Source organism: Hylobates moloch, unplaced genomic scaffold, assembly GCF_009828535.3.
Source record: "Hylobates moloch isolate HMO894 unplaced genomic scaffold, HMol_V3 SCAFFOLD_15, whole genome shotgun sequence".
Lineage (NCBI taxonomy): Eukaryota > Metazoa > Chordata > Mammalia > Primates > Hylobatidae > Hylobates > Hylobates moloch.
In genome coordinates, this window is record NW_026652290.1 from 9,678,144 (window position 1) to 9,705,308 (window position 27,165).

Below are 27,165 nucleotides of genomic sequence, written 5' to 3' on the forward strand. Positions count from 1 at the left end.
GCCATGTCTCTTTTTGAATTTTTACATATGGGGAACTGAGGTTGAGAGAAGCTGATTGAGGGTGAATAGGAGGTGGAAAGAAAGCAGATAAACATTTAGCATGATTCGGAATTTGTCCAGCGCAGGACAATTAAGAAGTAGCAGGGATTAGAGAGCCCATTCTACTCACTGGCAACATGAGATGGTGAGGGCAAGTTCTCTCCTCGGCTGTTTTTCTTGTGCTGCTGTCCTGGCAGGGAATTGAAGGATGAAATATTGTAGTATCCGGTGGATCTAGGATTGCTGCCCATCTCTGCGTAATCTAGAGGTCCTCCTTCCCAAATGGGTGACATCCTGTTGGGCATCATTTCAACACTCAGAGAATAGGATGTGGTTGTGAAGCCCACCTGAAGATTCTCAAACACACATTTCTTGGGGATGCCCAGAAGAGGTGATGCAATAGGTATCCTAAAATGCCTAACCAGGGGTTCATGGAGTGTCAATTATGGGGTGCAATGTAAGAGGGGAAAAGAGTGAGCAGAGTAGGGAACTGAGGAGGTGATGACAGAGAGAAATGGAAGGACCCAGGGAAGTAAGAGAGCAGATGCAGTGAGAATAAGGGCACTGGAGAGCTTGAAGGACAGGAAATCATGGCTGGTGTTAACGTTTCCAGAAAAATGACGTGTTCCAGGGTGCACTTTGGAAGTGTGTGCCTGTTATGGACTGAATAGCAACCACTGCCAAATTCATATGTCAAAGCCCTATACCATCCAATGTGAGTGTATCTGGATATTGGGCCATTAAGGAGGTAGTTAAGGTTAAATGAGTTCAGTTAACCCCAATAAGGGTCCCTTCTTATTGTGTCTTTAAGGAGGCACTTAAGGTTAATTTAAAGGGTGAGACCCTAATTAAATAAGGCTCTAGTGGGAAAACATAAAGTTCTTTTTTTTTGAGATGGAGTCTCGCTCTGTCACCCAGGCTGGAGTGCAGTGGTGCAATCTAGGCTCACTGCAAGCTCCGCCTCCCGGGTTCATGCCATTCTCCTGCCTCAGCCTCCCGAGTAGCTGGGACTATAGGTACCCACCACCATGACCAGCTAATTTTTTTGTATTTCTAGTAAAGATGGGTTTCACCGTGTTAGCCAGGATGGTCTCGATCTCCTGACCTCATGATCTGCCTGCCTCGGCCTCCCAAAATGCTGGGATTACAGGCATGAGCCACTGCTCCCAGCCTGGAAACATAAAGTTCTTATAGAGAAAGAGACACTCAAGAGCTCTCTCTCTCTCCCCACATGCACAGAGGAAAGGCCATACAAGGACAAAGAGAGATGGCCAGCTATAAGCCAGAAGAGAGCCTTCACCAGAAACCAAATTGGTTCACATCTTGATCATGGACTTCTAGCCTCCATAGCTGTGGGCAAGTAAGTGTCTGTTGTTTAAGCCACTCAATCTGTGGTATTTTGTTATGGCAGCCTAATCAGAGTGGGGTGGGGGAATCTATAGAGCTAAGATAGTAAAACTGTAAGGCTGATGTGTGGAATGGTTCACCTATATGAATGACGAAAACGCCCGTGAAGGCCGGGCATGGTGGCTCACTCCTGTAATCCTAGCACTTTGGGAGGCCGAGGAGGGTGGATCACCTGAGGTCAGGAGTTCGGGACCAACCTGGCCAACATGGTGAAACCCTGTCTCCACTAAAAATACACAAAATTAGCCATGTGTGGTGGTGCACGCCTGTAATCCCAGCTACTCTGGAGGCTGAGGCAGGAGAATTGCTTGAACCCAGGAGGTGAAGGTTGCCATGAGCCGAGATCGTGCTACTGCACTCGAGCCTGGGTGACAGAGCCAGACTCCATCTCAAACAAAAAGCAAAACAAAACAAAACAAACAAAACAAAACCACCCATGAAGATGATTATAAAATGAATCACAATGTTAGCTAAACTTACTGTGCACTTGTGGGCCAAGAAATCAAAGTACTTTAAATGCATTAACTCCTCTACCAGTCCCATGATATAGGTGCTACTATTTCATACCCACTACATGTGTGAAGGCACTGAGGCAGAGAGAGGTGAAGTAGCATATCTAAAGTCACAGAGCTATTCAGAGGTGGGGCTTGAACCACACACATAGGCTGGAGAGCCCACACCCTTAACAATTTTTCTATATTGGGATGTGGGAAATGTTACAAATCAAGGGCCAAAGAAAAGATATACTCAGAGAGGTGAAAGAAGAAAGGTTTGCCAAAGTAATTGGTCAGATCAGCTGGACAACTCTGGATGCTCAGTGGGTGAGAGATGTCAGAAGATGATCTCCTTGCCTCACATACAGAGGGAGATGAAAACCTGTGGTGTGAGCTTTAAGGGACGTAGGATTTTTGTATGGGAATGGAAGAGAAATAGTGTGGAATTAAGAATGGGGCACTGAGCTCTGTGGCTATGTTCATACCTAGCAAGCTACATCCACCTGAAAAGGTTGTGATGTGGCAGAAGGTCCGTGTTAAAAGTAGGTGCTGGCTGGAGAGGGTGCCTTCAGGATCTGCTGCTGCCTGCACAACTGGAATTTCCTCTTGACCCACCTTTCAGAGATGGCCTGAGTCTCCAGCCCTCCCCAATTCTTAGGAAGAGATGTTAATGAAGTTGTTCTTAGTTGTAGCAGTCTAGATCAAATCAAGTGATGTAAAACACACTAGCTTAAACAGAAGCTTAATATGAGAATCATTAAATATGATAAAAAGAGGCTGGGCACAGTGGCTTGCACCTGTAATCTCAGCACTTTGGCAGGCCGAGGTGGGTGGATCACTTGAGGTCAGGAGTTCGAGACCAGCCTGGCCAACATGGTGAAACTCTGTCTCTACTAAAAATACAACAATTAGCTGGGAGGCGCATGCCTCTTGTCCCAGCTACTGGAGAGGCTGAGAGAGGAGAATCACTGGAACGCGGGAGACAATGGGCTGAGATTGTGCCACTGCACTCAAGCCTGGGCGACAGAGTAAAAAAAAAAAAAAAAGAATCACTATAAGATATAAGGAAACTATATAGTACCCTAGGGCTGAGAGAGAGTACCCAAGAAAAAATTAAATTGGAAAGGTTTCAGATGTGATTGAAGAAAGTGTGATTTAGGCCACCTGACAGGAGAAATGTGTGCTGGCTTTCCCAGTCTGAAGCTGGTCTGGAGTTGCTGAGTGAGCAACAGGCCACCTTCTGAAATGCAAGTACAGGAGCAGGCAATTAGCAACTGGTGGCAAAGGCATGCAGTGGGAGTCTGGGCACTGACAGGCAGGAGGGCTTCGGAGAATGTGGCATTCTCTGAAATTTACATAATTTGCTCCTCATCTCATCATCTTCTGAGGGCCGGGATTGGGGAATTCACGTGGACATCCTAGAGATATTTTGTGATAAAAATGTGAGAGTGTGGAATCTTGCACTGCTCATGAATGGGTTGCACCTTACAAGCGGTCAACAAGATTTCCAACGGAGATGATTTGATCATGAGAGGAAAATCCAAGGACCAACATTTCCAAATGGGAGGGGACACAGACTCCTAATTTTGGCATTCCTCCTTTATGGTCCTCTGACAGTCCCCTGCCACCCTCCCTATTTGTTATGGGGTTAAGTGATGGAAGCAGAGACAGACCATGAGGGGGCTGTGCTCTGTGAACAAAGGCACAACCTTGTAAATTTAAATAAAATAAAACCAACTCTGAGTCCCCATCCTGTTGGATGAGAGGGGAATTTTACTGTAGGGCTTTCTCTTTCAGCCCTCCTTTGCCTCAGAATGGTATAAAGGTTCCAGGGGCTTTATGAAGAATAAAATATTTGAGGAGGATTATAAGGTTTTTGGCTACTATTGAGTACTGTGGGTTGTTTTTTCTCTCTCTTTTCCTTTTTAATAAATAGATAAATGGGGGAAGAAAAGGCTAAACTAATAAGAAAGAATAAAATGTTTCACAATTGTTTTGAGGGTATTTCTCATAGTCTATTTGCCTAGAAAGCAGAACCCAAGGTAAAAGTTTATGGCGTAACTAATAAACTGAATTCAACAACACCTTAAAAGGATCTTACACCATGAACAAGTGGGATTTATTCCAAGCATGTAAGAATAGTTTAACACATGAAATTAATAAATGTGATACACCAGATTAACAAAATGAAGGATAAAAATCATATGATCATCTAAATAGAGAGAGCAAAAACATTTGACAAAATTCAGCATCCTTTTATGATAACAACGTTCAATAAAGGAGACATAGAAGAAATGTGCCTCAACATAAAAGGCCTTATATGACAACCCCACAGCTAACACCATATGCAACAGTAAAAAGCTGAAAGCCTTTCCTCTAAAATCAGGAAAAAGATAATGATGCCCACTTTGGTCACATCTTCTTTAACATAGTATTGAAGTCCTAACCAGAGCAATTAGGCAAGAAAAGGAAATAAAAGGCATCCAAATTGGAAAAGAAAAACTACAATTTTCTCTGCTTGCAGATGGCATGATCTTATATATAGAAAACCCAAAAAAGCTCTACCCCCAAGCTACTAGAACTAATAAACAAATTAAGTAAAGTGGCAGAATACAAAATTAACATACAAAAAATTAGCAGCTATACATGAACTATACATTAGTTTCTATACACTAACAAGGAACTAGCCCTTAAAAGAAATTAAGAAAATGATTCCATTTATAAGAGCATAAAAAAACTTTGGAATAAATTTAACCAAGCAGGTGAAAGCTCTATACATTGAAAACTATAAAGAATTGATGACAGAAATCCAAGAAGTCATAAATAAATGGAAAAATATCCTATGTTCATGAAATGGAAGAATTAATATTGTTAAAGTGTCTATATTACTCAAAGCAATCTACAGATTTAATGCAATCCCTATCAAAGTTCTAATGACATTTTTAACAGAAATAGAAAAAACAATACTAAAGTTTATATGGAGCCACAAGAAACCAAGAGTAGCCAAAGCAATCTTGAACATAAAGAACAAAAGTGGAAGCATCAAACTACTTGATTTCAAAATATACAACAAAGCTATAGTAATCAAAAAAGCACGGTACTGGCATAAAAACAGATGCATAAGTCAGTGGAACAGAACAGAAAGCCAAGCCCAGAAATAAACTCACATGATTATGATTCATTGATCTTTGACAAAGGTGTCAGGAACACACATGGGGAAAGGATAGTTTCTTCAATAAATGGTTTTGGGAAAACTGGATATCCCCATGCAGAAGAATGAAATTGGACCCTTATCTCATACCATTTACAAAATTCAACTCAAAATGGATTAAGACTTAAACATAAGACCCAAAACTGTAAAACTAGTAGAAAAAAACATAGGAATTCTTGACATTGGTCTTAGAAATGATTTTTTGGATGTGATTACATCCAAATGGGATTACTTCAAACTAAAAAGCTTCTTCTGTACAGGAAATGAAACAATCAACTAAGTGAAGAGACAACCTATGAATGGGAGAAGATATTTGTAAGCCATGCATCTGATAAGGGGTTAATATCTAAAATACTTAAGGAACTTACATGATTCAATAGCAAAGAAACAAATAACCTGATTAAAAATGGACAAAGGACCCAAATAAACATTTTTCCAAAGAAAACATAAAAATGGCCAACAGTTACATGAAAAGGTGCTCAATGTCACTAAGCATCAGAGAAACGCAAATCAAAATGTCAATGTGATATCACCTCAAACATGTTAGAATGGCTGTTATCAAAAAGACAAAAGATAACAAGTCTTGATGAGAATGTGGAGAAAAGGGAACCCTTGTACACAGTTGGTGGCAAAGCAAATTAGTACAGCTATTATGAAAAACAGTATGGAAGTGCCTCAAAATTTAAACATACAATACCATATGATCCAGCAATCCCACTTCTATGGTATTTCAAAGGAAATGAAATCAGTATCTCAATGAGATATCTGTGCTTCCATATTTATTGCAGCATTACTCACAATAACCAAGATGTGGAATCAGCCTAAGTGTCCATCAATGGATGAATGGATTAAGAAACTGTACATGTATACCCACAGTGGAATATTCTTCAGCCTTAAAAAAGAAGACAATTCTGCCATTGTGACAATATGAATGAACCTGGAGGACATTAAGCTAAGTTAAATAAGCCAGGCACAGAAAGACAAATGCTGCATGATCTCATGGATAGGTAGAATCTAAAAAAGTCAAACTTATAGAAGCAAAGAGTAGAATGGTGGTTTCCAGGGACTGGGAATTGGGAGAAATGCAGAGATGTTGGTCAAGGGTACAGAGTTTTAGTTAGGCAGGATGAATAGTCCTGGAGGTCTAATGCATAGTACAGTGACTCTAGTAACTAATGCTGCATTGTATACTTGAAATTTGCTGAAAGAGTAACCTTATATGTTGTTACACACAATAATAACTAAGATAACATATATGTTAATTAGCGTGATAGTGGTGGTAATCATTCCACAATGTATATACATATCAAAGCATCACGTTGTATACCTTAAATATATATAGTTTTATTTATTTACTTTTTGAGACAGGGTCTTGCTCTATTGCCAGCTATGCTGGAGAGCAGTGGTGTGATCATGACTCATTGCAGCCTCGACCTCCTGGGCTCAAGTGATCCTCCCGCCTCAGCCTTCTGAGTAGCTGGGACTACAGGCACCCGTCACCAACTGGCTCATTTTAAAATTTTTTGTAGAGATGAAATCTCACTATGTTGCACAGTCTGGTCTCAAATTCTGGGCCTCAAGTGATCCTCCCACCTTGGCCTCCCAATGTATTGGGATTACAGGCATGAGCCCCTCCACCTAGCCTACATATAATTTTTGTTTGTTAATTTTACCTAAATAAAGCTGGAGAAGAAAAGTTTATGGCTTAATATTTTGTTTAGGAATGCAAACCAGTGGTGTGCTAGAGCTAGCTTGAACTCACAAAAACTGATCATTTAATTTTCAGAGACTGTTGTTAAGCACAGCCATTTAATTTTTAATAATTAAATTACATAAATGTACAATTGGAAGGAATTACATTAAAAACAAAAGCAATAAATACCCAAAACTCATCACTTCCTAATTATTTGACTATATTTTTCTATTATCTATGCTTTTGAGGTTATTTACATTTATTATGAAAATACCAAAAAAATGTGTTATCAGAGCAACTCTACTTCCAGTAACATTATGTTGTTAGGTTGAAATCAGACATTTTGGGAGTACCGTACATCATAGATAGAGGCAAAGGCTACGTATCAGGGCTCGATTTGTCTTGTTGATTGTATAGAGTTAAGAAAGTAAAGAAGAAAATGTTAATAATACAAATTAAACTTAAAAGCATGTCATGTTTGGAGCCATTATATTAGGAATACTACATAAAATTGAAATATTCTTCCAGAATGTGAAAACTATTGTCCAATACAACAAAGAAATTGCTCATGCCATGACGAGTACAGTTCAGACATATGTCTTTGTATTTTCCCTTTCATCTTACTTATTAATTTATTTTTAAATTTTTATTTATTTTTTATTTTTTTATTTTTATTTTTTTTATTTTATTTTTTGTTTTTATTATACTTTAGGTTTTAGGGTACATGTGCACAATGTGCAGGTTTGTTACATATGTATCCATGTGCCATGTTGATTTCCTGCACCCATTAGCTTGTCATTTAGCATTAGGTATATCTCCTAATGCTGTCCCCGCCCCCCCCACCCCCCACCCCACAACAGTACCCGGAATGTGATGTTCCCCTTCCTGTGTCCATGAGTTCTCATTGTTCAATTCCCACCTATGAGTGAGAACATGCGGTGTTTGGTTTTTTGTCCTTGCGATAGTTTACTGAGAATGATGTTTTCCAGTTTCATCCATGTCCCTACAAAGGACACGAACTCATCATTTTTTATGGCTGCATAGTATTCCATGGTGTATATGTGCCACATTTTCTTAATCCAGTCTATTGTTGTTGGACATTTGGGTTGGTTCCAAGTCTTTGCTATTGTGAATAGTGCCGCAATAAACATACGTGTGCATGTGTCTTTATAGCAGCATGATTTATACTCCTTTGGGTATATACCCAGTAATGGGATGGCTGGGTCAAATGGTATTTCTAGTTCGAGATCCCTGAGGAATCGCCACACTGACTTCCACAATGGTTGAACTAGTTTACAGTCCCACCAACAGTGTAAAAGTGTTCCTATTTCTCCACATCCTCTCCAGCACCTGTTGTTTCCTGATTTTTTAATGATGGCCATTCTAACTGGTGTGAGATGGTATCTCACTGTGGTTTTGATTTGCATTTCTCTGATGGCCAGTGATGATGAGCATTTCTTCATGTGTTTTCTGGCTGCATAAATGTCTTCTTTTGAGAAGTGTCTGTTCATGTCCTTTGCCCACTTTTTGATGGGGTTGTTTGTTTTTTTCTTGTAAATTTGTTTGAGTTCATTGTAGATTCTGGATATTAGCCCTTTGTCAGATGAGTAGGTTGCAAAAATTTTCTCCCATTCTGTAGGTTGCCTGTTCACTCTGATGGTAGTTTCTTTTGCTGTGCAGAAGCTCTTTAGTTTAATGAGATCCCATTTGTCAATTTTGGCTTTTGTTGCCATTGCTTTTGGTGTTTTAGACATGAAGTCCTTGCCCACGCCTATGTCCTGAATGGTATTGCCTAGGTTTTCTTGTAGGATTTTAATGGTTTTGGGTCTAACATTTAAGTCTTTAATCCATCTTGAATTAATTTTTGTATAAGGTGTAAGGAAGGGATCCAGTTTCAGCTTTCTACATATGGCTAGCCAGTTTTCCCAGCACCATTTATTAAATAGGGAATCCTTTCCCCATTTCTTGTTTTTGTCAGGTTTGTCAAAGATCAAATAGTTGTAGATATGCGGCATCATTTCTGAGGGCTCTGTTCTGTTCCATTGATCTATATCTCTGTTGTGGTACCAGTACCATGCTGTTTTGGTTACTGTAGCCTTGTAGTATAGTTTGAAGTCAGGTAGCGTGATGCCTCCAGCTTTGTTCTTTTGGCTTAGGATTGACTTGGCGATGCGGGCTCTTTTTTGGTTCCATATGAACTTTAAAGTAGTTTTTTCCAATTCTGTGAAGAAAGTCATTGGTAGCTTGATGGGGATGGCATTGAATCTATAAATTACTTTGGGCAGTATGGCCATTTTCATGATATTGATTCTTCCAACCCATGAGCATGGAATGTTCTTCCATTTGTTTGTATCCTCTTTGATTTCATTGAGCAGTGGTTTGTAGTTCTCCTTGAAGAGGTCCTTCACATCCCTTGTAAGTTGGATTCCTAGGTATTTTATTCTCTTTGAAGCAATTTAAATGAAAATATCAGCCTACGTTTACATTGGAACTAAACTTGAGAGCCAGATATTAAACATTCACCAGCACATCACTGGCACAGGCCCCAGGCACCAGGAGTGAGGGAAAAAGGAAGTGAGGTAGGGAAAGAAACAGTGCAAATATAAGGAGGTGTGAGTTCACATCCAAAGGAATTGAAAACAGGATCACAAAGAGATATTTGCACACCCATGTTCACTGCAGCATTACTCACAACAGCCAAGAGATGGAAGCAATCTACAGGTCCATTGATGGAAGAATAAATAAAGAAAATGTGGTATATATACACGATGGAATACTATTCAGCCTTAAAAAAGAAGAAAATATGTGATAGGCAAAAACACAGACGAACCCTTGAGAACATTAAGGACACTGTCTGAGTGAAATAAGCCAATCACAAAGACAAATACATACAGCATGATTCCACATATTTGAGGTATCTAAAGTAGTCAAACAGAAGTGGAAACAGAAAGCAGAATGGTGGTTGCCAGGAACTGTAGGGAGGGGGATAGAGGAGTTGCTGCTCAGTGGGAACAGAGTTTCAATTCTGCAAGATGCAAAAGTCCTAGAGATCTGTTGCACAATGATGTGTGCGTAGATGACACTAATGTATTGTAAACATTTAGAAATAGTTAAGATGGCAAATTTTATGCCACTTAACTATATGTATTATATATCTATTTATACATGTATTATATGCATTTTACCGTGTAACATACAGAAAAGAGAAAAAAAGAAAAGAAATACAAGGAGGTATGTTATTGAGCTTGTCTCAGAGTCGTAAGTGCAGCTAATTGTATGGTTTTATAGTACACCTTCTGAGTTTCCAGATAGTCCACCTGGAGAAGAAAGGAAAAAGAAGTTATCTCCCAGCTCCAACCCCACTTTGTCTCCCAGTGATCAAAGTCACTCTAGAGGGTGTAACCTCACCGTACCCCTGGCTACCTCAGCAGAAGTTGGCAGGTTTGCAGGTGCAGCAGTCTTTCTTAGTCTGCTCTGTGCATGGAGCTTCTCGACCTGTGGCTGTGGTGGCAGCAGCAGTGACCCGGCTCCATGATCATAAGCTACTTCTAGGGCCAGAAAGCAAGGCATGTGCATAGACCTGAGTGGCATAGACACTGAGCCTAGTACAGTGATTCCCTGGGCTCTACATTTAAGCTGAAATCAGGGAAGGAGTTTTATGGGGACACTGTTGTTTGTCAGCAGAAATAGGGAGGAAAACATAGAATTGCAAATTGGCATGTAAGAGTTTTATTTATTTATTTATTTTGAGGCAAAGTCTCACTCTTGCCTCCCAGGCTGGATTACAATGGCGTGATCTCAGCTCACTGCAACCTCCGCCTCCTGGGTTCAAGTGATTCTCCTGCCTCAATCTCCCTAGTAGCTGGGATTACAGGCGCCTGCCACCAAGCCCAGCTAATTTTTGTATTTTTAGTAGAGACGGGGTTTCACCATGTTGGCCAGGCTGGTCTCGAACTCCTGACCTCAGGTGATCTGCCTGCCTTGGCTTCTCAAAGTGCTGGGATTACAGGCATGAGCCACCATGGCTGGCAGCATGTAAGGGTTTTAGTTGAGGAAGCCATTTGTCAAAAAGGCAGACAGGTGACAATGACCTAGGTAATATATTTTCTGCAGAGGAAAAGCATTTTTGTAGTATCTACTCAGAGTTCCATACAGCAAAATAAAGGCCAGTACTATTGGTGACTGTTGTACTGTGGCTGTAGTAAGTAGTTTATAAAACTCAGCTAATGAATGGGAGAAAGCTACATTTATTAAACGATCATGATATTGATAAGAATGCATTTTAATTTTCAAGATATCATTTCAGAGAGTGAATTTATCTGCATAAAGGAATAACTGGAACGTAGATTTTATTATTCTCCACTATTGGGAAATTGGCAATGACAAATAGGGTCAAATCCCTTTTATTTATATTGCATTTATGTTGTGCTTTGGAGAACAGATTGTCACATTAATTAAGCTGAACAAATTCTTGTGAGGAGGACTTACTTTTATTAGCGAGCACTTATTAATCACAAGGCTTTCCTTTCATCTAATCAGTTGTTACAACTACTCTCCTGGTGAAGAAGTTTTTATTTCCCTTCCTATTCAGCGGTGAAGAAATTGACTCAAGGTCATCCAGATAGAACTACACATAGGAGACATGACATTTTTCTTAACAATGGTTTAGGATCTTGTAACAAGGGGACTCCCTAGAAGAGGAAAGCAATTATTAAGACAATAAAATTGTCATGAAGGTGCAATTTGTCTCCTTTGTGCTTTCTGTTCCCCAGTCCATCTCAACTTCCTAAAGTTTGAATCCCTTTAGCAACACCCCCAGGGACCTCTGACGTCTCCTCACTTTACCATCCTCAGCCCTTGCTCCCACGCACGCAGCTTGACTATCTCTGGACAGCGTCCACGGTGCTCTTTCTTTGTTGCACATCCAGAAGATGCATCTCTGATGATGAGAGTATAGTAGGTCATGGGTTAACCCTAGAAAAAAGTCCCTTTTATATCTCTCAGAAAGCAAATTAGCCCATAAGTAACTCCAGGCATATTCTCAAGCCTGGGTGAGATATTTATGGCTGGTTGAAGAGAAGAACATCCAATGCCCCTGTAATGGCTGCCAGGGCACTCCCCATCCCATCGCTCTCCGCTGCTGTCTTATCCTCTCGCCTTTACCACTTACGGCACCCTGGTCTGACATCTGACTGCCAGCGCCTGCATTTCCGAAACTGTGGGCTTTTCCCGTGGGAGCTGCAGGCCAGCAGCGCCCCTACCCTCAGCAGCCTTCCACTGAGTGACAGGAGTTGGTGTATGTGAATACCCCAACCACTCACCCTGGGGGTGGGACAACCCTGAGGCCCACGCTCTACACTGGTCTCGGAGTTCCACAGCAGAATCAAGCTCCAGTTGCTTATGTATTAGCTTGCTTCATAATAATCCTTTCACTGACTTCCTTCCTTCCTCATCTCACTTCCCTACTCGCCTAATGGTGCTATCTGGGATTGCCTCCCCAATAAAATACTTTGTTTGGGGATTCTTGCCTCAAGATTGGCCTCTGGAAGGAACCCAAATAAGCAGACTCCAAAATTGTAGGACAAATTTGAACTGAATATAAGACCAACCTTTACTTTCAAAAGAGCCCCGGAAGATGGGGTATGAAGTTTGGCTGAGCTCTTTCTATGCTTGTTGCATGACTTTGATTTGCCTGGAGCTGAAGGGACTCTGGGTGTTCCAGTTCTCCACACCTCATTAGTTTTTCAAAGTTATTTCAAAAAGCCCGTAGTTCTCTATTTTTATCTATGTTAGCTCTTTTTGAGATAAAGTTTAATTAATGTATTAGATTCTGTGAGAGAAGCAATGAGCCTGAAATTTAAAGAGTTTATCTTTTTTCTCCCTTTCTTTTCTCTAATAATGGGAGCATGTTGGCATTTGGCTAAATTCCATACAGTTTGATAAGTAGTTGTAAATACAAAAATAGATGAACTAAGTACCTAGCTCCCCAAGTTAGAAGAGATGATGGCAAAATACATTTAAGGAAAGTAGGAGGAAAACACAATAAATATAAAAACAGTGATTATTGAATCAAAACCCACAAAAAGTATAGCATTGATAAACCAAAGAGCAGGCTCTTAAAAAAAGCAATAAGTTATATAAACTTCTGGCAAGTCTATTCAGGAGAAAAAAGAGAAGACAAGCAGATTTACCTATATGCTGTACATCACATTAATGAATCAAAGGATGCCTTTTTATCACAGCTACTTTTCAACATTGTTTAGGAAATTGTGCAGAATTACCCTAACTTCAATCCAGTAACACAGGTTTTCCAAGCAGTGGTGGCTGTGGAAGGTCTGGGTAGGAAAGGATAAGAGAACACAGGCTGTGGCGTGGGGGTGTTGGAGACAGGACTGCCATTGTCCTGAGGCATATTAGTGGATGTTTTGCATACTAGTGGTTATATAGTAGTGATGAAAGGTTAAATAAGTTTAGCTAGGATTCTTTATCACATGACTTTTCAAAGCCCTCAACGCTCAAATATAAGTAGAGAACCTATGAGAGGGAGATAAAGGATCCAGCATTTTTCAAATTCACGGGATGCTAGGGCCCTGTGGACTGTGGATTACACAACACTGTGCTAGGGGCTGCAGTGAAGCAAGAACTGAAAAGCAGCACAAAAAGAACTATAAATTTATTTATAAAAATAGATCATTATTTTTGTTTGTTAGAGAATATGATTGTTTCTCTAGGAAGTGTAAGAAAATTAATTGAAAACCTATATGACCAGCTACAACATAACTATGTACAAATTAATAGCTTTTCAATATGCCAATAAACACCAGGTACAAACAAAATAGGAAAATATTATATTTAAATACCAGTAAACTATAAAATACTTAGGAATAAAATTGACAAGAAATACACTGGATTTATATGAAGGAAGTCAAAAAGTGTTCCTGAAAAACATAAAACAACAAATGAGGAGCTTTTTCTATGTTTGGAAGATGTTGGTTTCCCAAATTAATCTGTGGATATCATATAGACACAATTAGAATACTGATAGAAATTTAAAAGGAATTAAAACATTATCTGGCCGGGCGCGGTGGCTCACGCTTGTAATCCCAGCACTTTGGGAGGCCGAGGCGGGCGGATCACGAGGTCAGCAGATCGAGACCACGGTGAAACCCCGTCTCTACTAAAAATACAAACAAAAAATTAGCCGGGCATGGTGGCGGGCGCCTGTAGTCCCAGCTACTCGGAGAGGCTGAGGCAGGAGAATGGCCTGAACCCGGGAGGCGGAGCTTGCAGTGAGCCGAGATTGCGCCACTGCACTCCAGCCTGGGAAAAAAAAAAAAAAAAAAAAAAAAAAAAAAAAACGTTATCTAAAGTTAACCAAAAGCTTTCTATTTTCATGTTGTATTTTTGAAATAAAAATTCTTATTTATTATTTTTGCAATGAGATAAAAATTATTAAAACATGAGAAATACTCTTAAAATGTTTAAGCAAGAAGTAATATAGGAAGGGCTTACTTTACTAGATGTGAATATAATATATGAAAAGACTATAAACATGTAACAAAGTTTCATGGTACTGAATTAAGACAAGAATAGACGCACACTCTAGAAGACTAAATAGCTTAAGATGTAGCAAACGAGTCATCACAAATCTATTACCAAGACATGAATTGTTTAATAACTGGTGTTGAGAAAATTGGCTATTTTCAAAAGCAGTTAACTTAGAACCTCACTTAAAAGTGTATGCAAAGCTTTAAAAAAAAACTTGAAAAAAACCAGCAAGGAAGAGATTATGTATTTAATCTCTAAATAGGTAAAAAATATCCCCCAGTAGAAAACGGAAGGAATTACAAAGAAAAAACACATAGAATTGATTACATAAAGTTTTAAATTTTCCACTCTTCAAAAACTATGTAAAAATGAAAAGGAAAACAACAAATGGGGATTACGATTTTTAATCATTTAAGCACTCATAAAAATGATTTGAAAAATCTGAGATCTCAATGAACAAAGAACAAGAAGATGGGAAATTCAGAAAGGAGAAATTATAAATGGCTAATACATATATTATAAAGCTTTATTAATTTTTTATTAGAGACAGAGGGGAGTAGGAGGAGCAAGGGTTTGCTATATTGCCCAGGATGGTTTCAAACTCCTGGCCGCAAGTGATCCTCTTGCCTCTGCCTCCCAAAGTGCTGGGATTACAGGTGTGAATGACTGGGGCTGGCCCTAGAACATTTTACATATCACCTGTAATCCCAGCACTTTGGGAGGCCAAGGTGGGTGGATCACCTGAGGTCAGGAGTTTGAGACCAGCCTGGCTAACATGGTGAAACACCATCTCTACTAAAATTACAAAAATTAGTTGGGTGTGGTGATAGGTGCCTGTAATTCCAGCTACTCAGGAGGCTGAGGCAGGAGAATCGCTTGAACCCAGGAGGCAAAGGTTGCAGTGAGCCGAGATCACGCCATTGCACTCCAGACTGGGCACCAAGAGTGAAACTCAGACTCAAAAACAAAAGAAAAGAAAAGAAAAACAAAACAAGACACATTTTATATATCAACTTTAGTGTTAATCAAAGAAATGCACAATAAAGCACAGTGGATTGCCAACTCTGGTTGAAAATTGGAAGCTGTATCCTCTCTGAGACAGAGATGGCCTGCTCGTTCCAAGCATCATGCTGGGAAGTGCCGAGCAGCCACGGACCACATTTCCCAGTAACCCGTACAGTCAGGTGCCACCCTGTGCCCACGTTCTAGCCAATGGAGAGTTGGTGGAACTGATGCAAGCCTTTTCTGGACTGGGCCCCTAAAAGCCTCCTGCATAGAAATACACCATGTTTTTTGTTCCTTCTGGCTGGCCAGAATAGAGGGCAACCCCAGGATAACCTTGAAGCCAAGTGTTGAAGAAAGCAAAGCCTTGTCAATTCTGGGTCCCTGAAAGACCCAGATAGATTGGATCCTGCTTGTTATTCCCATACCCACTACTGTAATGAGAACAAGAATAAATTCCTGTTGTGTATGAGCCACCATCCGCTTTGGGGTCTATTTGTTACAGCAGTTAGTCTACCATACCAATACTGCATCCCAGGATGCTTTGGCCCAGTCTTACTCTAATAAACTGGGTGCTGCCAACACATGGGGCTTTGTGGGCCATATGGTCTCTATGGCAACCACTCAACTTCACCATTGTAGAGGAAAGCAGTCTCAGACAATATTTAAATGAATGGCTGTGGCAGTGCTTCAATAAAGCTTTACTTACAGAAACAGGCAGCTGGTAAGGTTTGTTCCGGGTGGCTGCCAGGTCTCTGCTGTATCCTTTTACCCTGTTTTATTTTCTTTCACAGAACTTACTGCTACATGACATATTCTATACTGAAGCTCCCTGAGAAAAGAGATGTTCTGTGTCTCATTTATCACCATATCCCCCACATGTAGAATAATGACTAGCTCATAATAAACATTTGATAAACATTTGTTGAATAAATGATCATAAGGTTTTGGTGAAATCGGTTCATTCATCCACTGCTGCTATAATTGTTACTTTTAGTATTTTATTTCTGCAAAACAATGTGGCAGAACTTATCGAAAATGGTGTTCATTAATTTTAACTTTTTCACTTCTAGGAAATAACCAGGAATGCAAAGAGCTTATCACCTCATTATTTACAACAGTGAAAATGGAAAAAGTAAGCCTAAATAGGGTGATAGTTAATCAAATTACAGTAGACACCTCTAGATATATTTTGAAAATATAAAAATTATTAAAAAGAATTTTTAACGACAACAGAAAAATGTTAATTTTAACTGAAAAAGAAAGAAAAACAAAACTATAGTGTGTTTCTGAAATGTATATATAAAGTGTTGCATCAAATGAGAAGAGAAAATGATGATCCTGTTCCTTATTTTGTCTGTGTTTGACTGAGTCTTCATGAGCCTTACACCACTCGAGCAGTGGATACAAAATTAGCAATTAGTTTTATCTGGTTTATGAGTGTTAAATGGGGCATTCCTCCCTTTTCTGAGCTAAATCTTGGGGAGGTAAAATGAGAATACATCTCTTAATTTTTACCCTTTCTCTTTCTTCCCCTCCCCACAATGCCTAGGGCCCTGTGAGAGGCAGGTGCCTCCCTTCTTCCAATGCACATCTTTACTTTATGGCCCAGTTAGTCAAGTCTTGCTCTTGATCTGAACTTTAGGATAATGATGCCTAATCAGCTTTAAGTGGCTACACGTTCTGTGCTGTGAGGTTATCCCCACCATTATTCCTTTCAGTAAAAGTCTGAGGATACTGCAGTGGTGTGTTAGTGTTGTGGGGGCGGGTATGTGCATGGGGGATATACATAAGATGGGGGGGGCGGTGGTGAGCCTTGGGTTCTGAGCTTTGATCAGGAGCAAAGTGTGCTGATCAGAAATCCAGAGTTGGATGTCCAGGTTCAGAGTCAGGGAACAGCAGAGCCAGATCTAGCTTGGGCTGCCCCAGCAGTAGACGTGAGCTAAACCTCTACTTCTCCCGAAGACATAGTTCTAGGAAAAAGTGAACCCCTAAGGATGTTGAGGAAGGTGAGCAAGATCCTGTGTTTATGTGAGATAGAGGGCTGGTCATTTTATTTTGATATTTCGTGGGGATATCTGGGTTACACTCACATTTCCATACACTTGTACATCTTGTTAGCCTGCCTGGAATGTCCATGGACAGGTAGTATAGAATAGTATTTAGGCATGAGGACTTCAGAACCAGACTGTCTGGATTCCAAGCCCAGCTTTATCACTTACAGAACTTGAACAGATTCGACTCTTTCAAGTCTCAGTGTTCTCATCTGTAATATGGGGATGGTAAATAGCTCTTGCTCTATATAGTTGCTGTGGGGGCTAAATGCGTTAACGGGATGGTGGTGTGAGTGCTTAGTGTAGAGCCTGACGCAGTGTAGGAGTTCAATAAATGCCAACTACTGCTATTATCATTCATTTGTCTTTTCCTTCTTTTTCGCTTATGGGATCCTGCTCATCCTTTAGGCTCAGCTTAGATGCCAGCCTTGCAGTTGTCTTTTCTTTCTATTATTACCCGCCTTGTGATGTCACAAGTTTTGTGGCTTTAAATACCATCAATAGACTGATGCTAAGTCATCTTCGTGCTGACCTCTGTCTGGACCATAGGTTCCTACAACTAACTGCCTATGTGATGCTTCCACTTGGATGACTATAGGCATCTCTAACTTGAAAGGCCTCAAACAGAATTTTTGATCCCCTGACCCTAATATGCCCGTTCTGCAGCCTTCTCTATCTCAGAGGATGGTAGCTCCATTCCCCAGTTACTCAGTTCCCAAATCCTGCAGTCACTATTGACTCCTCCCTCTCTCTCACACCAACCTGCAGTCCACCAGCAAATCCTCTTGGTTCTGCCTTCAAAATACAGCTGGAAACAGACCACTTCTCACCACCTCTGTACGTCCCCCTGGTCCAAGCCCCATCACTCTCACTGGGTTATTGCAGGAGCCTCCTGACTGGTCTCCCTGCTTCTGCCATTGTGGGTCTACCAGCTATTCTCACACTTCAGTCAGAACCATTATTTAGAAGTATAAATTGTAGGGCATCACGCCACTGCTCAAAAAACACCCTGGCTTTCCATCTTGCTTGAAGTAAAGACTCAAGTCCTTAGGTTGGCCTCCAAGGCCATATATATGTATATGTATATGTATATTTTGTTTGTTTGTTTGTTTTTGAGACACAGTCTCACTCTGTTACCCAGGCTGGAGTGCAGTGGTGCAAACTCAGCTCACTGCAATCTCCGCCTCCCAGGTTCAAGCAATTCTCATGCCGCAGCCTCCCAAGTAGTCTGGGATTACAGATGCCCACCACCAAGCCCAGCAAATTTTGTATTATTAGTAGAGTTGGGGTTTTACCATGTTGGCCAGGCTGGTCTCAAACTCCTGACCTCAGGTGATTTGCCCGCCTTGGCCTCCCAAAGTGCTGGGATTATAGGTGTGAGCCATTGCACCTGGCCCAAGGCCTTATATATTCTAACAGTAGTACCTCCCCCCAGCAACGTGGATGACTCTCACAAATATAATGACTGAAAAAAGCCAAACACAAATAAATGCAGACTGTCTGCTTTTATTTATACAAAGTTGAAATTAGGCAGAACTTATTTATGGTGTTTGAAGTCAGGATAGTAGTTCCCCTTGGGAGGAGAGATGTTGAAGTGACTGGCAGGGGGTGAGGGGAGGTCCTAGGTGTTGGTAATACTCTATTTCTTGATTTGAGTGGCTGTGTGGTCATTTTGTGATAATTCACAAGCTGTGGCCTTACAATCTGTATACCTTCCTGTAGGTTTGTTATAGTTCAAGAAAGAAGCTTAAAGCTGCAAAATCGGGTTTTTAGATCTATAGGTAGAAAGACTCCTCTTTTTGTAAATTCCCAATGAGGCACTTGAAACTCTGCCCTGGTGACTTCTGGGCATCAGGCTGTAGGTTAGGATTGGCAAGTACATGTTGCATGCCAACTCCAATCAGTTAGTGGTGGCTGCCTGGAATGCTGCATTGTGAGGGGTTTTGGGTCAGTTTCTGGGCTCAGCAACAGCAGTGTGCTATGACTGAGAAGAGACATCTGTCATGGTGGAAGGACAGAGAACTGGCTGTGCTGTGCCTAGTACTAGCCAGTCCTGTTGATGGTATCGTCATGTATCAGCTACATTCTTGCTTATAAAACACCCTATTTTGTACCAACACAGGATGGACCTGAAGTTTCAGAAGCATCACCATGTGCCATAGACACTCCTTTGCACCTTTCTGCCTATGATTTCTTTGGTGATCCATCATGTTCTAAACCCCATCTGCCTCATCTCCAGCAGCACCTTCCATCCTCTAAGAACTGTGAGGTTCTGGCAGCACCACCCTGATTGGCAGGCATTTACCATCTCATCGTCCCTGCATCCAGCCAGCCTCCAGCTGCCATACCTGCTGCCCACAGTCAGGCCCCTGACCTCACACTGGCTGCAGTCACACCATGGGGCAGCCAGGGGGCTCTGGCAGTACCACCAGAGACAGTGGTAGATGGCCACCTGTGGACCCAGAGGATAGCAGTAGGTAGACCTCTACAGGTGGTCTGAGCCCCAGTGGCCTGTTCTACCATAGTTGTCCTTAAGCCTCTTTTCACTTCAAGTCAGGGTGAAATGGATGCTGACATTGTCTTTCTTTCTGTCCTGCAAACACAAGAACCACGTTTCCATTGCTGTGTTTTTACACTTGCTGCTCCCTTTGCATGGATCATTCTACACATGGCCATCTCCTTCTCCTCATTAGGTTTCAGCCTTAAAGTTGCTTTCTCAGACAGGCCTTCTCTGACCACTCTTAGTCATTCATTTTCAGATTTATTCACTCAACAAATATTTGTTGAGCATCTACTCAGCGCCATGTGCTGTTCTCAGTGCAATGGTGCAGCCATGAGCAAAGATGAAACCCCTCTTCCCTATGGACTGTCCCCATCAGATCGGACGGAGTCAGATAGTTCAAAAGTAAAAAAATAAGTATACAATGCATCAGGTAGTGAAAAATACTATGAATTAAATAAAAGCAGAATCAGGAAAGAAGAAATAAGAGCAGGAATTGGAGCCAGGGCCATTTTCATAGGGTTGTTAGAGGAAGCTACCTTGATAAGATGACAGTTAAATAGGAACTGGGTAAGATGAGAGGGCGGGCAAAGGGAATGTCTGGGAAATGGTGTTCCCAGAGAGGGAACAGCTGGTACCAAGGCCCTGAACCGGGAGTGCTCCTCTCCTGAGATACCCTCTGTCATATCATCCTGTTTATTTTCTTCCTAGTACCTTTTACTGTTTGAAATTATTTATTTATTCATTGACTTACTGTTTTTGTGTTACATTAGGGAGGCTCTATGAAAGCAGGGATCTTACTGAGCGTTCACTGCTTCATCCCCTAAGTCTAGTATAAAAATACACCCAATAAATGGGAATCACTTGTTGACTTCCCATGTCAATTAGTGCAAGCCACAGGAACTTGCAAAGAAAAACAAAAGAAAACCGAAAGAAAGTTTTGGAATGAGGTGAGAGCTCACAGAATTATAGGCAAAGCCGGAGAATAGACAACCAAGCCTTGGAAAGGAAAGGGCAGAGGCCAGGTGGTCCTGGGGATCTGGTTGCAGGAATGAGTGGATGTCTCTGCAGGGCTGTATGCAGGAGGTGACTTAGCTTCCCTGTTTTCCCCACTGTGGCTCTCCTCTCAAGAATCCAACAGGCTAACCAGGGCTGGCTTCAGGGGTGTGTACCTGTCTTCAAAAGGTCCCTGCTTAGTTTAATGCTGTGCATAAACTTGAAACTCTTAATAATTGTTGAGCAAGTGTCCTTAATTTTTTTTTTTTTTTGCACTGCAAATTGTGTCCTGGGGCTTGCTTGGCTCATGTACCCTCTCCCTTCCCCCCAAAATCTCCCCAAAGGAAATGGAGAAGAGTTACCTGGATTGGGGCGGGGAAATGGCAAATATAGCAGCCATCCCAGAATTCTGTTAAGCACTGGGTTTGTTGGGAGATGGGGGAAGTGGAATTGGCCATCCATCCATTTCTAACTCAGGAGGCAAATCTCATGCCTGTTTCCATTCTCACCCACAAATGCTGTTTACACCATGAAGAAATAGTTGTACTTGTGTGCAAGGAGCAAATAACCTATATATTTACCCAGGGGGGGTGATTAAATAATTTGCGAAGTCTTGATGTTACGTGGCAATTAAAAAGTGATAAATCTGTTTGTACTGATATAAAAATATATTTTAGACATATTGTTTAGTGAAAGGGCCACATGATAAAATTCAAATAGGATGTTTCTATTTACACAAAAAAGCCAAGCTATTTATATATTTAAATATAGAAGTAGAGAAGTATATACATGTTTGTATTTAAATATACATGTATCCATAGACATGTGTATATACATTTAAAGTATATATCTGTATTTTAAAAGCAGAAGTAGATAAGTATATATATTTAAATACTTTCTATATACATAGCTTATATGTGTATGTATAATATATACCATGTGTATGTGTATATATATATTATATATGTATTTAAGTGTAGAGTAGGGAGGACTGCACAGGGACCTGTTACTAGTGTTACCTCTGAGGTGGGGGTATTGGTAATGTGCATGAAGGGTAGTATTTAATTTAACATATTCTCCTTTCTTTAAATTTCCACAGGTATATGTTCATGTATATGAAAACCTCATGTGCAGATCATGCACCAGATCATGCATACATGGCCCTGGGTCTTCATGGAGGCCTAGGCCCTGCACCCAGCTCAGGTCTTAGCTGTACAGCTCTCAGAGTCAGAGTAGGAAACCCACTTGCTTCCTCTGAGATGATCCATTTGTGAGACTGGCATTTTATACTCATTCATACTTGTGGTCAATGTACCGTGTATTTTTTAAGCACTAGCTATGGGCCAGGCCCTTTTCTAGCTGGAGGATAACAGCAATTATAAGACTGGCAAGATACCTAGGTATATACTGGAGCTTTTTTTCCTACTGGAAGAAGAGAGTAAAAAGTAAGGCAATTTCATGTCATAATAAGTGCTAGGGAAGCTGAGATGGGGGAGCTCCTACTTTGGTAGGGCCTGGGAGTACTCCCCAGAGAGCTAATGGGGAGCAGAGAGGGAACCCACTGCCCACGTATGGGGATCTGGGAGAAGTACACCCCATAGTGAGTGGGGGTTGGAGAGAAGAGAGTGTGGGGTGAGTGGGTGAAAGATTGGTCAAAGGCAGGGCAGAGCCCAGATCTACAGCACCTTGTGGATTGTGGCTGAGAGTTTGGATTTTATTCTGAGAGCAGTGGGAAACCACTGAAGGCCTTTAAGCAAGGCAAGCAAAACATGACCTGATTGATATTTGCAGAGGTGTGTTGAGAATGGATTGTAGAGCTGGAAAGCAATCAGGGAGACCATAAGGAGCTGTTACAAGTTCATGGTGATTCTCCCTTCTTTTTTGGGGGTCTTAACAGAAAGAGTTGAGGATGGGGGGTTGCAAGATCACATCAACTAGAAAGAGATTCCAGGGATGACTGTGAGTCTGAATCACGCGATAACCCTCTTCCTTCCACACCAGCATCCTGCGGTCCTCTATCTCAACAAATGGCTCCACACAGCCACCTCGGCCAGAAAACTGGCTTGCCAGATCTCTTCCGTTACCTCTCCAGAGCCTCTCTCTCTTTATCCTCTTCTGCATCCAGGTGGGTGCTGTATGGACCACACCAAAGGACTCCCTTGCTTTCTGGCTTCTGGGAGGGGTCAGCCAATGGGGAGTCCTGTAAAGAAACAAGAAGGGAGGAGAGTGAAAACTGGATATTTTTCCCACAGGCTCATGCTGCTGGTTTGCCTCTCTTTGGCTGTGTTGTTCAACCAGAGGTCACTGTTTCTCTCATGGCAGCCCTTGTTACACAACACTGTCTTTCTAGGTCAAGTAACTGCTGCTTTTGCTTGTGCCTTCAGGCCTATGGGTGGTATAAGCTCCACCTCTGGGGACTGCTTGATCTCTGTGGCTACCCTACACTCTGTCCATACTTCTGTCAACAATGCCTTTATTAATCCTCTTGATGTTCTAATTTGAGTTTTTGTTTTAGGCCCTGTCTGATATATATGAGCATCATCCCTGATTCTTCTCTCATCATTTTTCTTTCGCTAATCTATCACCAAAGTATAAATAAAATTTGTTTGTCTTTTTATTCCAACCTCAGAACTAGTGTCCTAACTCAGGCCATTATCATCTTTTACTGGGATTTCTGAAAAAGTTTTCTAACTAGTCTCCTTGCCTTCAATCTTGTCTTCGTTAAGAAATTGTTTCCATTGTTGCTAACAGATCTTTCTAAGATGAAAACCTGGACTGGGCACGGTGGCTTAGGTCTGTAATCCCAGTGCTTTGGGAGGCTGAGGCAGAAGGATCACTTGAGCCCAGGAGTTTGAGGTTGTGGTGAGTTATGATCACTTAAATGCACTCCAGCCAGGGCAAAAGACTGGGGCCCTGTCTCAAATAAATAAATAAATAAATAAATAAATAATAAATAAATAAGTCAAATGAAAGCCTGATCATATTTCTCTGTTTAAAACCTTTGAATGGTTCCTCATTGCTCTTAAATAAAATTCAAACCCCTAAGTGAGGATTTCTAGGACTTGTACTACCTGGTCTCTGCTTGTATCCTGGCTTATTACTTCCCATCTCATACATTTTGACCTAGCCCCTTAAACTGCTTTCAGGCCTCAAAACTTCTGTGCCTTCTCTTACCCATGGGCCTTGTTTAACTTGCAACCAGGAAGTGCCAAGGCAAAGAAGACAGTGCTAAATCTGTGGCCAATGCACAAGAGGCTTTCGCCACCCAGGGGGGCTCTATTGCTTTTGAATAAACTCATCTTTCAAATTAGAACTGCCATTTTCAGATTAGGTGCAGCCCTCACTCTAAAGATAGTCATCTTGGGTGATTTCACATCCTGACATTCACAGATTTCTGTAACACTCAAAAGTTATTGGACAGAATTTCTTCAAGGAAACAGTGAGACCCTCTAGACCTACACTGTTCGATACAGCAGCCACTAGCCACATGTGAGCACTGAGCACTTGAAATGTGGTTAGTGTAGTTTAAGATATGCTGTAAATGTAAAATACCATTATGATTTGAACATGTTCCCAAAGTTCGTGTGGTAGCAACTGAATCCCCAGTGCAACAGTGTTGGGAGATGGGGCTAATAAGAAATGATTGTCATGACAACGCTGCCCTCATGAATGGAGCAATGTCATTATCACAGGAGTGAGTTTGTTATGAAAATTTGGCCCTCTCCTGTCTCTCACCCTCTCTCATCCTTCCACCTTTTGTCGTGGGATGACACAGCATGAAGGCCCTTGCCAGATGCTGGTGCCATCCTTTTGGATTTCCCAGACTCCAAAACTGTCAGCCAAATAAATTTCTGTTTATTATAAATTATCTCATCTGTGATATTCTGTTACAGAAACATAAAATGGACTAAGACAAATCCACACTGGATTTTGAAGATTTAGAATGAAAAACATGTAAATATCTCATTAATAATGTTTATGTTGATTACATGTTGAAATAGTATTTTGATAGGTTAAATAAACATATTGTTAAATTATTTCTGCCTGCTTCTTCTTAATTTTTTAATGTGGCTACTAGTAAATTTACAGTTGCATGTATTGTGCAGTGCTCCAGATCCTACAGCTCCTCACTTTTCTAAGTGTGGTCTGTGAGGCAGCTCCAGCAGCATTACCTGGGAGCTGTTAGAAAATCACATCTCAGGTCTTATCCTGAATCTACTGAATCAGTTGTTGCAGTTTAACCAGATGTTCGGGTTATTCACACACACACTAAAGTTGAGAAATGCTGGTCTATAGAGAAGGGGTGGGATGAACAGAGCCTTACTCATTCTTTCTGGATGCAGATACTTCTTACACCTCCTAAACCAAAGGCTACAGGTGTGCCTTTTGCTTTAAGGAGAGGAATTAAAAAGAAAAGAAAAGAAAAAGAATGAAAATCTGGAGTATTTTGTTAGATTAAAAAATTCTTTAAACCAGATACAAATTCCTAGATCCTAATCAAGCATTCTGAGCACAGAGGTTTAAGAGGAAGTAAATTTAACAAACTGAGAGTTTTTTTCCTTAAATTACAAGTTCATAATAAATCATCCTCATCAGTTGAAGTATAAACTTTTAAGGAAGTAATTAAAACTCCTTTGGAACTCTAATAAAGTCTGAGATTCTGAGCAATCAAAATTTAGATTGCAAGCACCATTGCTGAGGATGGCTAGAACCATTAGAGTGATAAAGGGGTTGACGTCATTCTGAGTTCTAGGTCTGCATGGAACTATAGCAGGAATTGGCTAAGAAAAGTCTGATGAGAGACACAGAAAGAAGTGCAATTACTTTGTGTTTAAAATTTCTTTTTTGATGAAATTCAAATAGTAAATGCCATTTGTTATTAAGCTTTAAACCACACTTCCCAAGAAATATTAAGTGTCATATGACCACATTTCTGTGGTCACCATAGCTGCTAAAATGCAATACTTGGCCGGGCACAGTGGCTCACACCTGTAATCCCAGCACTTTGGGAGGCAGAGGTGGGTGGATCACCTGAGATCGGGAGTTCAAGACCAGCCTGGCCAATGTGGTGAAACCCCGTCTCTACTAAAAATACAAAAAATCAGCTGGGTGTTGTGGTTCACACCTGTAATCCTAGCTACTTGGGAGGCTGAGGCAGGAGACTCGCTTGAGCCTGGAAGGTGGAGGCTGTAGTGAGCCGAGATTGTGCCACTGCACTCTAGCCTGGGCAACAGAGTGAGACTTTATCTCAAAAAATAAATAAAATAAAATATTTGGCATTTCTAGAACCATTGCTTGAAGCCCACTGACAATATCATATCCCATTAGATAAAAGAAAAGAGTTGTAGTAAACCTTTTTATTCTGAATACATTATTATTATTTTCTTATATGTTTACTCTTATGAGCAGCTGTACTCATTTGCCAGAGGAAACAGAGTGCGATAGTTGCATAATTCTTTGTTCCTCTGACCCCTAGCAACACACGCATGCTTAAGGTTAAAATATTTTATAAATAAAATATTTCCCTTAAATAATATATTCATATTACAGCAAAGGGCACTGAATAGGTGCATGTGTACTAAGATAGCTGCTTCTGGGATGATTTCTTTTTTTTTTCTTTTTTTTTTTGAGACAGAGTTTCACTCTGTCACCCAGGCTGGAGTGCAATGGCATGGTCTCAGCTCACTGCAACCTCTGCCTCCTGGGTTCAAGTGGTTCTCCCACCTCAGCCTCCTGAGTAGCTGGGACTACAGGCGTGTGCCACCACACCCGGCTAATTTTTGTATTTTTAGTAGAGACGGGGTTTCACTATGTTGGCCACGCTGGTCTTGAACTCCTGACCTCGTGATCCACCCGCCTCGGCCTCCCAAAGTGCTGGGATTACAAGCGTGAGCCACTGCGCCCGGCCGATGATTTCTATAATAGGAGAAATTCCACCTCCTTTAAAGACCTCTGCTATTCTGTCCAAGAGCTTTGCTGTAGATCTCAGGGCTCTCCCCAGATGAGAGTCAATAACTCTATTCTCATTAAAACATACGAATAGCCATCATATCCTGGAAGCTCCAGGAAAAGATATTTTACTTCCCAAATTGTTTCAAACTTGTCCCAAGTGATGGGGCTGTCGTTCTCAATCTCCATTTACTGATTCCTCAGGTGTAATGCTCTTAGGATAAAGTCAAAGTGTGTATTTTTTGTGTGTTTAATTAAATTTATTTCTGCTT

General features: G+C 40.9%; 1 protein-coding gene across 2 annotated transcripts in view; it reads left to right on the forward strand.

Annotated features, from left to right (window-relative positions):
* The window catches only part of POLE4 (DNA polymerase epsilon 4, accessory subunit), a 188,489-nt gene that overhangs the window by 59,207 nt on the left and 102,117 nt on the right, over positions 1 to 27,165 (forward strand). Inside the window, exons 4-5 of one of the 2 annotated variants that reach the window (XM_058428686.1) lie at positions 1,279 to 1,399; positions 16,468 to 16,489. In XM_058428686.1, the coding sequence (XP_058284669.1) occupies positions 1,279 to 1,399; positions 16,468 to 16,474 (128 nt within the window). In that variant the 3' untranslated portion in view covers positions 16,475 to 16,489. Of the gene's footprint in view, positions 1 to 1,278; positions 1,400 to 16,467; positions 16,490 to 27,165 lie in introns of those variants that run through there. The other variant, XR_009210005.1, reaches the window with a different exon arrangement.